Raw genomic sequence first — 15,237 nt, forward strand, 5'->3', positions numbered from 1 at the left:
CGGTACCTCTCCGCTTTCTTTTAGTTTCATAAAGTGTGCAAGGTTCAATTTTACTTCGATTCAGCTACAATATCAACTCCTGGTTATCCGTTCCATAAGCAAACATTCGAATACCCTAGTAGCAGTACATTTGTCCTCGATACTCGATATACATCCTGTTTCCAAGGTTTGTGCATTGGTTCTGTAAGCGTGTCTTATTACCATAGCAGGTTGCTGGCCTCACCTATGAACCCTCCTCCTTTATCCAAACTACTCAATCCATCCAATTTCTAACCCAATACGTTATTACAATGTACAAGTTTTAAAAGGTATTTTAGTACAAATCCCGCCATATAAATAACAATATTGTAGGTAATCTCAGACACATTGGCAAAATCGGGCAATTCAAAAAGAGACTCTTCAAAGTGAACAGAATAGATAACATCTCCTTCAGGAGGAGTCCAAGCCTCAATCCCTATACTCTTGAAATCGATATTTTGGGAAACCCATGTTTTTTACATACTTTATCAGGTATGTTATTTAGGAGTGAGATGTAAATTATTCACCTGTATTTTCTATGTTGGAAACATATGTCAAATTTACTTACCTCAACTCGAAAAAATTATAGTTAATCAGTTGATACTTCATTGAATCTAATACTATAATTATTATTACATCAATTGTTGTAAACATAGCACAAGTTATTGAGCATGAATTGCATGAAAAAATAAAAAAATTCTTTACTAAGAATTTCTTTATAACTTACCTTTTAAATGTTAGAATAATCTTACTTTATTATTGCACCATTTCTAAAACACATTATTATAGAAAGCTGGACGTTAAATGTCTTTACAAGATATGATATGTACAAACACTTGATCAAAATAGTACGCTCTGTTATACCATAAGTTAACCATACTTCAAGCTTCGCTCTACGGTTTAAATGTTTGTATCCTCTTTTATTATTTTCATAATAATTCCTTAAAATTAATTGCAGAACTATTTTTGTAAGAAAAAATGAAAAACGCAGTTTACTGCCTTTATACAAAAGAAAGGAACTAAAAGTAAATTTTATACCTGTATACTGTGATGTTTTTCTTATTTAATTAAACTGTTTCTAACAGTGGGGCGAATTTATACACAATGTATCTTACTTACTTAATTTATTTACACACTTACACTATACACAATAATAATCAACTTATCACTACTTCTATAATTAAATATTCACTACTTTTTATAATTTATTTAAATTCACCCTTTACTTTTTACTATTTCATTCCGTTCACTACAACTTACATTACAAAATTATAAACTAACTTTCGCGCTAATTTATACCAGAAAATTATTTCTAGAATTCTAGAAAGTGAATAAATAAATAAATAAGATGTTTCTAGAAACTGGTTCAAAAAAAAACAATATAAAGACATCTTAGCAGCGATAAAAACAATATAAAACGCTTTCCGCCCAGCGCGTTCACCAAATTTTACAGGGTCGGCTTCACGGGCCATGTCATGGACGGGGTAATTCGTAGCAATACATTCTAAGGTTTATACATGAATATGAAGTGCGTAAATATAAAAAATATTCGGTTTTAACCAATCAAAACGGTGTATTGGACAAACGGAGTATGAATCTTGAAAAGTAATAAAATATGATAACACTGAAATCACAGTGTGTTTTATATAATCTATGTACCGAACAAAATATATTTTGTTTCGTTCTGTGGTTTGTTCGAAAATATGGTAATTGTTGTACAAAGAGTCAAAGGAAGATTAATAAAATAGAAACAGGCATAGAGAAAAACAGAAATAAATGATAAGAAGCCCACAGCGGTTATGTAGTCCTGCTCAGTAACTTACAAAGGTGCACACGTTCAATAATGGAGCTAACAAAAATATGAACAGATTTTTATACTCAGGATTTATATGTTAGCTAAGCTCTATATTGTTCGTACGCTGACGTGCATACTTTCTGTCACAAACTACTGACCTTACTGGAGTCTTTACCTCTAAAAAGCGAACTAATTCTATGTGACAATCTCAATATTGATTATTCCAGTGTGTGTGCTGGTCAAGAACGCTTTCAATCAATTCTTGATTCTTTTGGTATGGTCATGCTATAACGGCACCAACCAGAATAACTAAGACCAGTTCTGGTACTATAGACTATGTCGTGCCATCGTATGATCGAGATCATGGAGTAGTATGTACAAAATTTTCACTAAAATCCTATACTAAAAATGGCGTATCTTTTCGGGAAAAAGTTTTCAAAACAACTGACTGGAACATGCTCTCTGGTGACGTGGACTCCTATCATTTCTGTTTAAATATAAAATACTCGCTACTCATCAATTTGGGTTTTTAAGTAACAAATGCACAAATGATGCTATATTCTCCCTTCCAAACAGTGTCTACTTTAGCCTAAATAGCCTAAAGTCATTACAACAACTTTTTGTGATATGTCTGAGGCTTTCCATTGTGTTGATCATAATATATCATAATAACATCTCTCGTATGGTTTAAGTCATACCTTACCAACAGAAATCAGCTTGTAAGGGTTGATACAACGATGTCATCTTGCAAGTAAATAGAATATGGAGTACCCCAAGGCTCAGTACTAGGCTGTATTTTGTTTCTTCTGTTTATTAACGATATCGCCTATCTAGACATCAGTGGTAAAATATGTCTATTTGCAGACGACACTAGTTTCTCTTGGAGTAACCCTGATCTTGCGGCACTTCATAGGACCATATCTAGTGACCTAATCACCCTTAACTCACGGTGCGATTCTAATCTTCTCTTTCTTAACATTTCTAAGACCAAAGATCATATAAAATTGTCAATTGTCAATATTCTTAAAAATGAAGGTACTTTACTCTTGAGCAAAAATGTATATACCTCGTATACGACTAACAAATTTTGATATCTGATGAGTTCATTCCAGGTTTTGAACCATGCAAAACTTTTTATGAAGAACTTTTTTTCGTAAAACTAAAAATAAAAAAGTTTCACATATGGTTCCGACTTAAGTAATATTGGAAAAATAACAATTTTGTTAGTTTTCTTTGAAGAGTGAATTTTTTTAAAGTTAACTGATTTGTTTGGATGTATCTGACACCTAAAATAAATGTAAGTTCTAGTAAGATACCTAATTGGATGACATTTTAAGACCGAAATATTTCTGGAAATTCTTGGGTCAAAAATAACATAATACCAGATATATTGTCAAAAATAACTATACTAATCAAGAATTAATTAAAACTCAATATCACTCACCACCCTTTAGGGGTGGTATCTCTAAATATACCGAGGAATTTTATTATCCATCAAAATTTCCTACAAACCAATTTTGGTATGATATTACAAACTTCCAATATATACATTTTCAATTTTAATATCAAAATAATTTTATTCCCATTCTTTCATGATCATCTCATATTCATGATCTTCTATAAAAGGTTGGTCGATATTTTTAATCATAATTTCTCCACAATATGGACACTCCGATGCCAGAATATTATCGATTTCAGCTCTGAGTTGTTCTCTATGAGACATTCCCGTAGATCCAGTGCTCAAATTGTCAAGATTAAACTGATTATTATACAAACTAAGCTGTTTATTCAAATCAGACAGTCTATTCCTTTTAGCTGGACCTAAAAATTGAAAAAAAATAATGCATTTATCTTATCCTGGAAATAATATCATAAAATCATTTGGAAATAAATCTGATTACCGAGATATTGTTATCGGAACATAGTTGCTTAAATCAACAGTTCATAAAGATTATAATGGAATTGATATCTTGCTGAGTTGACGAAACCCATAGGCTTACAAAAATATCTTTGTCTTTTTGGATTGGCGAGCAGTTCGAGATGTTTGTCTCGACAATAAAGCGAGTTGAATTCACATTTTTGGAAGATGTAATTCAACATAATAGACTTTGAACAAGTTTACATGTTAATATGCTGGTGAGATAAAATTGTACTTAGGCTGCCACCAAATAATTGTGAATTAAACCCTAGAGAATTAATTTGGGCTCAAGCAAAACATGAAGTGGCAACCAAAATACTACTTTTAAACTAAAAGATGTGAAGCATCTTCTAATGCAAACCTTGGAAAATGTGACAACATTCACTGGCGATATTGTGTTGTACATATCCTAAAAGAAGATGTAATGTTCAAATTAGATAGGATTATGGATGATCTTATAAAACCGATAATCGTTTCTTTCTCTAGTGATGACAGTGAGACAGATTCTCAGTGAATAATTATTAACTTTACATAAATTTATTTAAGATAAATAATGTTTAATGAAAAATTTGCAAATAGTTAAATGATTAAACTATTTTTACACCAAGAACGGAAAAAAAATTTTCAAATTATACAGATATTTTTAATGATTTACTTCCAAAAAAAAATATTTGTTGTATTTTCAAATCAAATAAGTTCTTGCACTTGCAATTGAACATTTTCTTATATTTCATACTCAACCAATTTTTTATTCAAATGATCTTCATTTCTCATACAGCTCCCTTTTCGGCAAACAAACCTCTTCTACTCACTAAATAATGTAATTTTCGTCTATTGTGGTTCCTTCATTCTAAATTATTTATATTTCATCAGAAACGACTCAGATCTTATTGTTTCAAAATTTGTTCTACCAATAAATATAAAACTTTCCAAAACTTCATGTAAAACAAATTTGTGAACCTCCTTACAAACATTGTCACCGACCTTGAAATTGTTGATAGATTTAATTTCACAATTCGTTGTATTTTTTTTCGTTTTCAATAATATAGAAATCTAAGCATAAGGAGACGGAAGACTATTGCCGGCGACATACTTAATCAGCAAATGAAATAGTATAAATTTACAGAGTTCATGTTTTTTTAGGACTTTTTATAGTAAGATCTTTAAATATAACTGTTGTTGTAGTAGAATCTATTAAGTACTATTCAAAATTCCAAAAGTTTGTAATAAGTGTATTTTTGAAAATAAATGTTTTTAAAAAGTGTTATAAAAAATAAAATTTCGAAAGTGAAATTTATAATTCTAGTAGCTTCTTTAGTGATTTCTAGCAGTATGATTCAGGTTTCCTAAAATAGTCCATGTAGTTTCAAAACAGTTTACCTAAAAATGGTGACAGTTCAGTTAAGAGACAATCGCTATGGAACATATGGCGACACGGAAACATATAAAAAGATTTGATGAGCAACATTTTGTTACAAACTTCACAATTATCTGAAGTATTGATTATTGTATGATGATTTCTAAATGCTTCTATTTCTTCTCTAACTTGTTTGGCAGATTTCGTAGCTTCTTCCATTTCTTCTTTTAAATTTTGAATGTTCTGATTATATTCCTGAAAATATAGTTTAGTTAGTATCGATATAATACAGTTGAAATTTTTTTATAATCAGATTTACCTTCAACGAATTACATATAGCGTCTTTGAAATAATCGATTGTAACAAAATCGGGGAAAAATGGTAAAACGTCTTCTATTTTAATAAACTCGCATTGTTGCATAAATTCCATCATCTGTTGTATGTCTTCTGTACTTTTTACTAAATGTTCGGCTAAAACATTCCAAATTTATTTTATCTAATTGCAAATAAAAATATCGTTATGATACCTATTTTGAGCCAAAGTTTCTTTTTCAATTCGAAATCATCTTCGGGAGACATATTAACTATCGTTTTGGCCAAATCGATATCTATGGTGAGTGCTAAATCGACGGCCGCTTTCCACATACCTAATAATCCAAAAAGTTTAACACACGCTTTGTCCTGCTTATGTTCGTGGCACAGTCTCAACGCATAATGAATGTCATAATTTACCTGAAACAATACAGGAGTCGATAGCAAATTAACACAATAACCATTCCCCACAAATATATATAAATATATGTTTACGACTAGTTTCGACATTATTACGTCTCATCAGAGCAGTTTAACACCCCTCGTTCGGGCTTCAGACCCAAACTAAAGACAAAGAAATTATTTCAGATATATATATATATATATATATATATATATATATATATATATATATATATATTAATGCATCTAAATGTTCTTGATTTTAAGTCTCTTGATAAATTTTGACGTTTCGACTTTATATTTTGATAAAGACTTAAAGAAATGTCGAAACGTCAACATTTATCTTTCTTTTAAAAACTATCAACAAAAAACTAATTTTGAAACAGAAAAGACCTAAAATCAAGAACATTTAGATGCATTAATATATATATATATATATATATATATATATATATATATATATATATATATATATATATATATATATATATATATATATATATATATATATATATATATATATATATATATATATTTATATATATATATACTTTTTAGACACACCTTGTATATTTGTATGTAAGTATTTTGTTGTAGGTAATATGTGATTCCTTTATCAACGTATAGATTTCAAATTTCATTATTTATTTTATCAGTGTCTCGAAGTTTTGATGGATAATTTAAAAATAGTAATTTTTTTTGATTTTAAGAAAATAAGATATTAGATATCAAGTACTTTGTGATAATTGTGATGCTGTTTTACATAGGACAGATATTTCAATATTCAGAAAAAGATTAAAGAGGCACCAATACAATATAATACAAAACTGCATTAAAAAACCATAAAATATCAAAAAACGCATTCCATTTTAAAAATTCAAAAAGTCTTGAAATAGAGTGAAATACGGGAGAAAGAAAATTTTCAGAAATTTTTGAAAATTACAAGCAATTTGGGGTGAAATTATGATTGTAAATATATTCTAAACTATGAATTTAATAGCTACTTATTATTTTTGAGATATGACAACTAAGTATAAAATAATTATTAGTTTGATTAGACAGATTTATTTTATGTACCTCTTCTCTTAATTTAAATGTAAAAAAAGATCTTTGAAGTAAGTTTCATTCTATAATCTCTGATGTTCACTGATGAGATTAAACTTACCAAAGAAAGTTCTTGTCCTTGCGAGTCCAAATATTTCATGAGCATTTCTGAATCATATTTCGCATACAAAGATATCAAGAAATTATGGATAGCTTTATCGGTATTCTTCAATTTATCGATACAGAATTCTAAATAGTGTATTATTTCTTTGGCGTGAAATTCACTGTTACAGGTAACCATAGCTGGAAGAAGTTTGAGTGGTGCCAATTTTTTTCCTTGTTCTATTATAACTTTTACCATATGTTTAGGAATCATTTGCATCAAGATTGGGGTGAAATGATAGTACAGAGCATAGTTTTTCTGACTTTTTAGTACCTCTAAAGCGTCGTGAAAATTGTTCTTGAATATATGTTGTTGAATTATCTGAAACAAGCTAAGTTGCAACGAAAACTAATATTCTGTAGGATGAGTTACAACAAAAGATACTAATAAAGTGTCACAAGGTAAACTGATGGCTCCAGAATGAATGCCTTGACCAGAGCAGGTTTTAAATACTTCTTTGTTTGATAAAGCTCTTTGTACTCCAAGCCAAATGTTTTGAGTGGGTGAGTTTGGAAAGAGTGGAAAACCAAAAAGCATTTTTTTGTTATTTTAGCACAGTCATTTTTTGCATTATTTATCTTTAACTTAATAAGTAACAATTGCTAGCCGACTTAGAGCCATGAAAGATTTTTTTAGACATTATGTATCTGTTGTTTTAGTTTTAGACAGTTCCGTAAGCTAATCATCAATCAAATTTGTTTAAAGTTAGCTTTGCAAATAACAAGATTGTACGAGGATATATTGAAAAATTCTTAGCCTACTATAGAACCAACCAAAATTTCAACGTCAAATATTTTATTACTCAACATATTCTCCTCTTAATTGGATAAATTTATTACAGCGAACCTGCAACAAACTTTTTTCAGTTGAGGAAAGAGATGATAGTCGGACGGAGCCAAATCTGGTGAATAAGGGGGGTGTTCTAGTAATTCAAACCATAAATCACGTATTTTTTGTATGGCAACATAAGATTTGTGTGTAGGGGCGTTGTCCTGCAAAAACAAAACACCTTTGGATAGCTTTCCGCGTCTTTTATCTTTAATTTTTTCCCGTAGAGTAGTCAGTAATATCGAATAGTAATCTCCAATTATTGTTCTACCCTTATTGAAAAAAATCAATATAATCAAATCAAAAATAATGTAATCACCTGTTCAAAATCTTTATTGATTATAGTGAGTTTTAGGAGATTTGTTTTATCGCCATGGCTACTCAACAAATTGTATACAGTGCTTTTATTATTTTTAATACAATTAGATACTTCGTCCATCGCTATAAACTTGTCGAGCTCTTTTTGTAATTCCACATAAGCTGTTGACTCTTCCATACCTAGTAAACGTCCTTCTTCCAGTTTTATCAAATAGAGTTCCATAACCCACAATACTATCATAGTTATTTGAGTTTTGTCCTGAGGTTTCAACGTATTCATCTTACACCTAGAAAGCAATATGTTGTTAAAACAAAGGCCGAGAATTATCGAATCAAATGATGAAAAAGATTCCTAAAAGAAAAATAGGTCATAATTCTCATTAGTTCTTTTCTTGCATGACCACACTCACGCACGGGCGAAGCATTCCATTCGATAACACCCCACCCCAAGTCCCCATAGAGAAAACAAATTCTTTATCAAAGCCTTCAAAATCTACCCAACCAAAAAAAAATTATTCCCAAAATTACTGAATAGTAATTAGATTCATTGGTCAAATTTAAGGAGCAGGTGTTGATCAATGAATAACTGTTCTGCCAATTCATTTTAATCTAAATTGAAAAGACCTTTTTGGAAATAATTCATTTGTACGAATTTAGCTTAATCCTGATGCTTTTCTACCTTTTGAGGTGTGAGACTTGGTATTGAGTCATTTTGTGAGCTCCTTTTTTATCACCTTGTATTTTTTTGCCAACTGATTCCTCATTTTATTTCTGTGATCTTTATTTCTTCTGTCAAGCTCCTCTTTCTTTCTTCCTTGTTTCTGTAAGTTCATCCTTCATATATCTTCTATATAATCGTTTTTCTTCTATCTCATGGTGTCTCCAAATCGTCTCAGTTGCCCTTCCTCGATTTGGTTTTGAATTAGTTTCAAGTTGAAATATCCTCATATAATGTTATTCCTTATTTTATCGTATCTCGCATTATTCTCTAATTTTCTTAGAAATCTCGGTTCTGTACTCTGTATTTTACTTTTTTGTTTCTGTATAAGTGTCAATGTTTCTAATCCAAATGTCAATATTGAAATACCAACTTCTTACACATTTTTTTGATATTTCCTTTTTTGCTATAAATTATGCCTCAATTGCTTTGGATAATCTTCCATTTGCTCTAGTCCTCTAGTCTGCTCATGTTGCAGTCTTCCATCTTGTATTAATGTAATAATGTAATGATTTTTGTATTTGGAGTCTTACAATAATCATATGGTTACTTCTTTTATCAAGGTCTTGTATATTAATATTCTCATATGTGCACACAGCAATGATTAGGAGTAGAAAAATTCCAAGTAATTTATAAATTTTGTTTAAAGTGAAGTAATATTAACAAGCGATTGTTTTAACCAAACACTAACCTTAAAAACATTTTTAATGCATCACTTTGTCCAGCTTCTATGAATTTTAAACAGACCTCTTCAAGTTTGCATTCAGTTTCTCCATACCTTTGGGCGCTAAGTTCATATTTTCCATCACCAAACAATTTATCGGCTTCTTTAATCAAAACATGGTTATAACATTGTATATTACTTTTGGAATATTTTTTCGCCAATTCGAATTCTCCTTTATCGCAAAATATTTGCCATATGTTTCGTTCTTCTCTGGTAACTTTAAAACGAAATACAGAATTTTCCGTTACTGCCCAAATATCACCGGTTCTAACATCCTTGATTAGATTGATGAGTCTACCGAACGCTTCATTGTAATTATCCTCGTAAACTATTTCTTGGTTTAATAGACAAACTCCTTTCACCGAGTCTGTATAAGCTAAAAGTATGTGAAATTGGGTGAGGGCCACTGCTATAGGAAACTTTTTAAGTACCGAATCTTCGTAAATAGATTTCGGGTATGAAATAAGGTTCGTCTTCAAACTAATTGATTCTATATTATCTGTAGAAATGTCGATCTGAAATAATATAATAATTATGTAGTAAATATTAGTACTGCAGCTAGGGGGGGTTATGTTTTTTGATATGTAGAATTGATTTTTCAAGGGTGCCGAGCCCAAATGTAGTCAAGTATTTTATTATAAACAATTCAATTGTTTATAAAACTATAACTCTTAAGCAAAAAGAGATAAGAAAAAAGTTTCAAACAAAAAAATATTTGTTTTAAAAACATCTACAAAAAGGTCACCAAAGTTTTTTGCATAAAATCAATATTTAAAAATTTATTATTAATATAATGCAAAATTAATACAAAATAGACGTTTTTTCTCACTTTATCAGTAATTACTTGGTTCCTACATGATGTAGAAAGATTAAAAGTTCATTTTAAACATTAAAGTTTAAGCTTCAGAATGATATGTGGTAAACCTGTTAAATATGATCTGTTAAAAAGTTACACAAATTTGAATGTACAAATTTTCATGAAATAAATTTAAAAAAACGAGACGCACCTTATGGTAGCTTCTAATAATAGGAAGAAAAAAAACATACAAACGATTATTTTAATGAAAAAAAACTGAATATCAAACAATTCTTACCTGACTAAAAGATATACCTTCTTCAGTTATCCAAGCAAAAGAATCCGGGGTATTTAAATTTTCGGACCACAACTGCAATTTGGACAAGTTACTGTTGTTTTTACATTCCATGTAAGTATCCTTTTCGGGAACATTCAAATATTTGTTAAACACTTGTTGTAAAATTGGTTTGTCTTCTGAATTTACTGAACCAGTAAAATAATAAAACCTGGACGGCGTTGTCACTATTACCACGTATTTATCTTGTCGGGGAAGTTTGTGAAATTCCAAATTATTTATTGGAGTATCAGTACCTTTACCAATGTCAAATATCTTGAAAATAAAATATAATAAGGATTATATCAAACGAGTTTTACAAGAAATCTTCAAATTAATTAACACTACTTCAAGTGATTTTAATTTAATACAAGAAAAACCATGTGTTTGGGAAGGAGGATCTATTCTGTGCATAATTTTAAATCATTCGGAATGTTCTTCAAACTTCAAATGATTTAACATCTTAACAACAACTGAGGATCACAGCTTAGGTAGATGAGTGAGGTATAAAGAACTGAAAAACTGATATCATTTTAAAGAATTTCATATAAATGGTGAAGTATAGAATTTTATAGGAAATATTTGTAACTAAATTATTATATATTTGATTTTATTGTTAGAAAGATAATAATAAATTATTTGATTTACCAAGCCATCCTCATCTCTATTTCCATATAAGGGTAAATAATGTGGCAGCTTGTAACAAAATGATGAACTTGTGATTTGTACAAAAAAAAATGTATGGATAATAAAATTAAATTGAAAATAACAACAAATGAAAATGAATAACAATGTTCAACAATACCTGTCGCCAATATTGTTCCAGACTCGATGAAAAACTTGAAGTGAAGAACTTTTCTCCTTCCAAAGTAATTTCAGTTTCAAATATTAATCCTTTAGATGTACCTGTAATACAGACATTTGTTATAAGTTAAAAAATAATTTAAACACCACTAACAAGGTAAAGAGCAAGTGAGGATTGGACAGACCCAATGGACAAATGGGGGACAAAAAGAGAACAAACTCAGTCTTAACTGTAAATGGAAAAAGAATAAAAAAATTATATAAATTATAATAATAATATAAATAAAAATTATATAATGTATAATAAACAAAATATATGACCAATATGGAAAACCCATAATAACAAAACAAGTCACAGAGTCAGATTATTGGTATATATCCCTCTAGTATCAAATCAATATTAAGATAAGAATTTTTTAACTAAAGTATTATTTCTAGAAATTTCACCTTTTCATGATCAGTTGTTTGATAATCACTTGAGTCAGTCTTTGTGTATGTTTTCACAAGAATTATCTTTGAAATTTTGGGTACTTAAATTTTAATAATGACAGATGATGAACATCCAGGAAGGTAAAAAATGTTGAACAAGTTTATCAAATGCTACTGGATGTTTGCAGAATAAGGTTAGAGAGATAGAAGAGTTGATGATGAGTGGTTTACAGGCTATTCCAATCTTACTCATGGATTATAAACAAAAATATAAAAGAATAAGGGGAAACAGCTATAGAATGAAATTGGAAAAAACTGAATTTGAATAAGATACTCAACACATTTCAGCTACCATCTTTAATAAATTCAGAGTATTCATATTTCAAATCTGGTAACCTAAGACTTGTCCTGTTTTCTAATTAAAAAATAAATGGTTTGAAAGGACAGAGATTTTTAATGAATGATGAACTGATAGTATTCTCAAAAGACGCCACTTTCTAAATAATGTAATAATTTTACAAATCTTTGATGAAACAACCTTTTTATTTTTGAATTCAGCTACACTATAAAGATAGATTTTTAAAAACTCAGCTCTCAATATTTTTTTACGCAGTTAAATGTAGTTAAATCTCAGAAAGAGTCTTTATTTTTGGAGAACAAATATTTCATTAGTCTAGCACTGTAAAAATGCTTGTTTTTAAAAGATTAGTTTTATATTTATATTTATTACAGTTTCCTTGCTCACCCAATGCTAAGAGATAATATCATCTCTTACGTTCTAGCACACTGTTACTTAAAAATAACAACTTTTCAGGATAGCAAAAAACTGCATTTTTGTATTTTGCAATCATAATCTATTTTTTTTGAAAATTTATAAACATAGATCAATTGTGAGATTTTTATATCAGTTGACTAAAGGGGCATCTTTCCATTATATAATGAATGACATTTAGAAATCAAATGATATTTTTTGGATTTATGCGATGTTAGAACTTGAGTGACAATATGACAATTGAAAAAAATCAAAGCAAATAAGAAACATTAGAGATAGTAAAATGCAATAATAGGTATAAATCATCATTGTAACTGAGCAATAGTAAAGATGAACTAACCTAATAAAATTGGTCCAGTGGTATTTTCTGATTCATTGAGTGGATTCCATGCCACTGCTGTAAAATCATTACCCCGAAATTTTGAGGTTGTTCTCACTTTATCTAATTTTTTTGACAAATAAAGAATCTCTGGACCACTTCCTCCATCATTTTTTGCAACAAATGTTATAAGCAGATGATTTCCAGTCGGATCCAAAAAAAGATTTGTAATTTTAGTGGTGCTTGTATATTTTGATAAAGAAATTTCTGAAACAAAGAATATTGATAAAAAATACATTTATCAATAGTGGACAACATGATTTTCTTAAAATTAACTTAGTAATATCAAATATGTAATATGTGATAAGTACCAGAGGTTTGCTGTGGATTGTTTAAATTCATTCTAAATAATACACTATTTGCCATAACAATGATGAGGTATTTATTGGCAATTGCAACATGTGTAATTCTTTCAGAAGGTGTGAAATCCTTTTTACTTTTTGAAAAAATAGGTGCCTCTTGTTCCAGTGAAACATTTATAAATGCAGACATACTCTACAAAAGAAAATGAATAAAAAAACTAGTAGCAATACGTTGGAAAGAATATTGTTTACCATTTCAGCTGAGGGAACATTTTTGGTTTTCATATCTGGTTGTTCAAATTGTTCAAACATAGAAGTCATATTGAATAATTTTTGCTATTTTCAGAAAATAGAAGCACTTCTAGTTTTCAGCTTAGGCTAAAAATATGATTTCTTTTCTAATATCAGTATTATAAATACAAATCAATTTTATTCTAATTAAATAAAGACTATTGGGATTATGTTATTAGTTGTTATTGTATCTTTGACAGATAGAATAGACAGTGTATATCATAGATATGGTGTAAAACCATAATATGTCGTTATAAGGCCAAGCGTTATATATAAACAACGACGCTACTGTCAAAGTAAAACTAAAAGGATTAAGTGTTGAAACTCATATTTTCAAATTTATTGTTTCACCATTTCTTTTTCCCATCAATTGTAACACCTACATTGAAGTGTAGTTTCGAGACTTTCGAAAAATGTGATGGAGTCTACTCGATCATGATTTTAATGTTCGGAAAGTAATCTCGATCACTTTCACTATCATTCGGAAACTGATCGAAGTAATCGGGTCATAGATTTAACATATATATAATACTCCTATGTGGACAGAGGGTATGGGAAAAACGTTACGGTGCCGACAATAATCATTTATTCTCTCGTTCGAGACACTTTATCTGTACTACGCATGCTCGAGAATGCGCAGAACCGAGCTGAAACCTCGAATGATAGAGAAATCGTTGCCATTCTGTCTGTCTTAGCCGGAACAGCTTCCACTTATAGAAACTATCCATATAGAAGTATTACATAAATGTAAATTTGTGATTGGATCCTTTCTATCTTGTTTTTGGTCTTCTGAACTTTAAAAGTTATTTTCAATTAATTCTTATGAGCAGCGTAATTGACAGTTTACCGAGGCAAATAGATTATTGGTATATCATTTTGAGTTAATAAATCGCTAACTGCTCGATGAAATAATAAACTGTAGGTGCATCTTTTGAACGGATGGTGATTAATAGGGCAGGACCTTTCCGACGAATCAAGAAAGCTAGATGTTACATCTTGCTGATTGGGGACTATTTACATAACGGGAGCCTACGAATTTCTCATTGTTTAGTCCATGATGTAAAGACTACAAGGTATGGTATTGCGCACCAGCTGGGAAGTAGCCAATGAGAATTCGCTCCCAAAACGACGCGCCAATTTGGGAGCGAATTGTCATTGGCTCTTGAGAGATGCGCAGAACGAGTCGAAAATGAGCCCTCGAGAAGAACACAGCTTGTAGTCTTTACATCATGGTTTAGTCGATGTGTCTCGAACCTTTGCGATATTATGGGAATTAAGAAGAACGGGACGACACCTTTGCAACCTTCAATTGGACGGAATTACCTTTTGAATTAGATTTAATACTCATAAAATAAAAAAAGGCTCTCCTGTTGCTTTCCAATTTATTAAGCACTTTGTGAACGAAGCCCATGGGCTCGACACTCATAAGCTTAGAACACAAAAATCAATCGGAACAAACTTCGTTGAGTTTTGTATATTTGTGTCAAATTTGAGAACATGTCACAAAGTAATTGTTTATTTGCTGCCGAGTCC

General features: G+C 30.0%; 1 protein-coding gene across 2 annotated transcripts; it reads right to left on the reverse strand.

The window, feature by feature from the left end:
• Positions 1-1,127: 1,127 nt before the first annotated feature.
• Positions 1,128-14,150, reverse strand: LOC130442755 (vacuolar protein sorting-associated protein 18 homolog). Of its 2 annotated transcripts, XM_056777102.1 has the most exons (13): positions 13,666-14,099; positions 13,423-13,606; positions 13,073-13,318; positions 11,533-11,633; positions 11,376-11,423; positions 10,692-11,003; positions 9,565-10,112; positions 8,157-8,442; positions 6,968-7,330; positions 5,616-5,820; positions 5,408-5,559; positions 5,112-5,343; positions 1,128-3,634 (listed from the first exon to the last, which is right to left on the reverse strand). In XM_056777102.1, the coding sequence occupies exons 1-13, from the start codon at positions 13,732-13,734 to the stop codon at positions 3,390-3,392; spliced, it is 2,991 nt and encodes a 996-aa protein (XP_056633080.1). In that variant the 5' UTR covers positions 13,735-14,099; the 3' UTR covers positions 1,128-3,389. The 2 variants fall into 2 exon arrangements, with proteins under 2 accessions (XP_056633080.1, XP_056633081.1); XM_056777103.1 differs by lacking the exon at positions 11,376-11,423 and having other exon boundaries at positions 13,666-14,150.
• Positions 14,151-15,237: the final 1,087 nt, after the last annotated feature.

This window comes from Diorhabda sublineata, chromosome 4 (assembly GCF_026230105.1).
Source record: "Diorhabda sublineata isolate icDioSubl1.1 chromosome 4, icDioSubl1.1, whole genome shotgun sequence".
In the NCBI taxonomy this organism is placed as follows: Eukaryota; Metazoa; Arthropoda; class Insecta; order Coleoptera; family Chrysomelidae; genus Diorhabda; species Diorhabda sublineata.

What these genes read in the sequence shown, in the direction of transcription:
- LOC130442755 (XM_056777102.1), bottom strand. Translation starts at nt 13,734, where the DNA reads ATGACTTCTATGTTTGAACAATTTGAACAACCAGATATGAAAACCAAA. An exon ending in AAGGACAAGAACTTTCTTTG is followed by an intron (nt 5,821 to 6,967) that starts GTAAGTTTAATC and finishes GTATTGTTTCAG; the next exon opens with GTAAATTATGACATTCATTA. An exon ending in CTATATGTAATTCGTTGAAG is followed by an intron (nt 5,344 to 5,407) that starts GTAAATCTGATT and finishes CTATATTTTCAG; the next exon opens with GAATATAATCAGAACATTCA.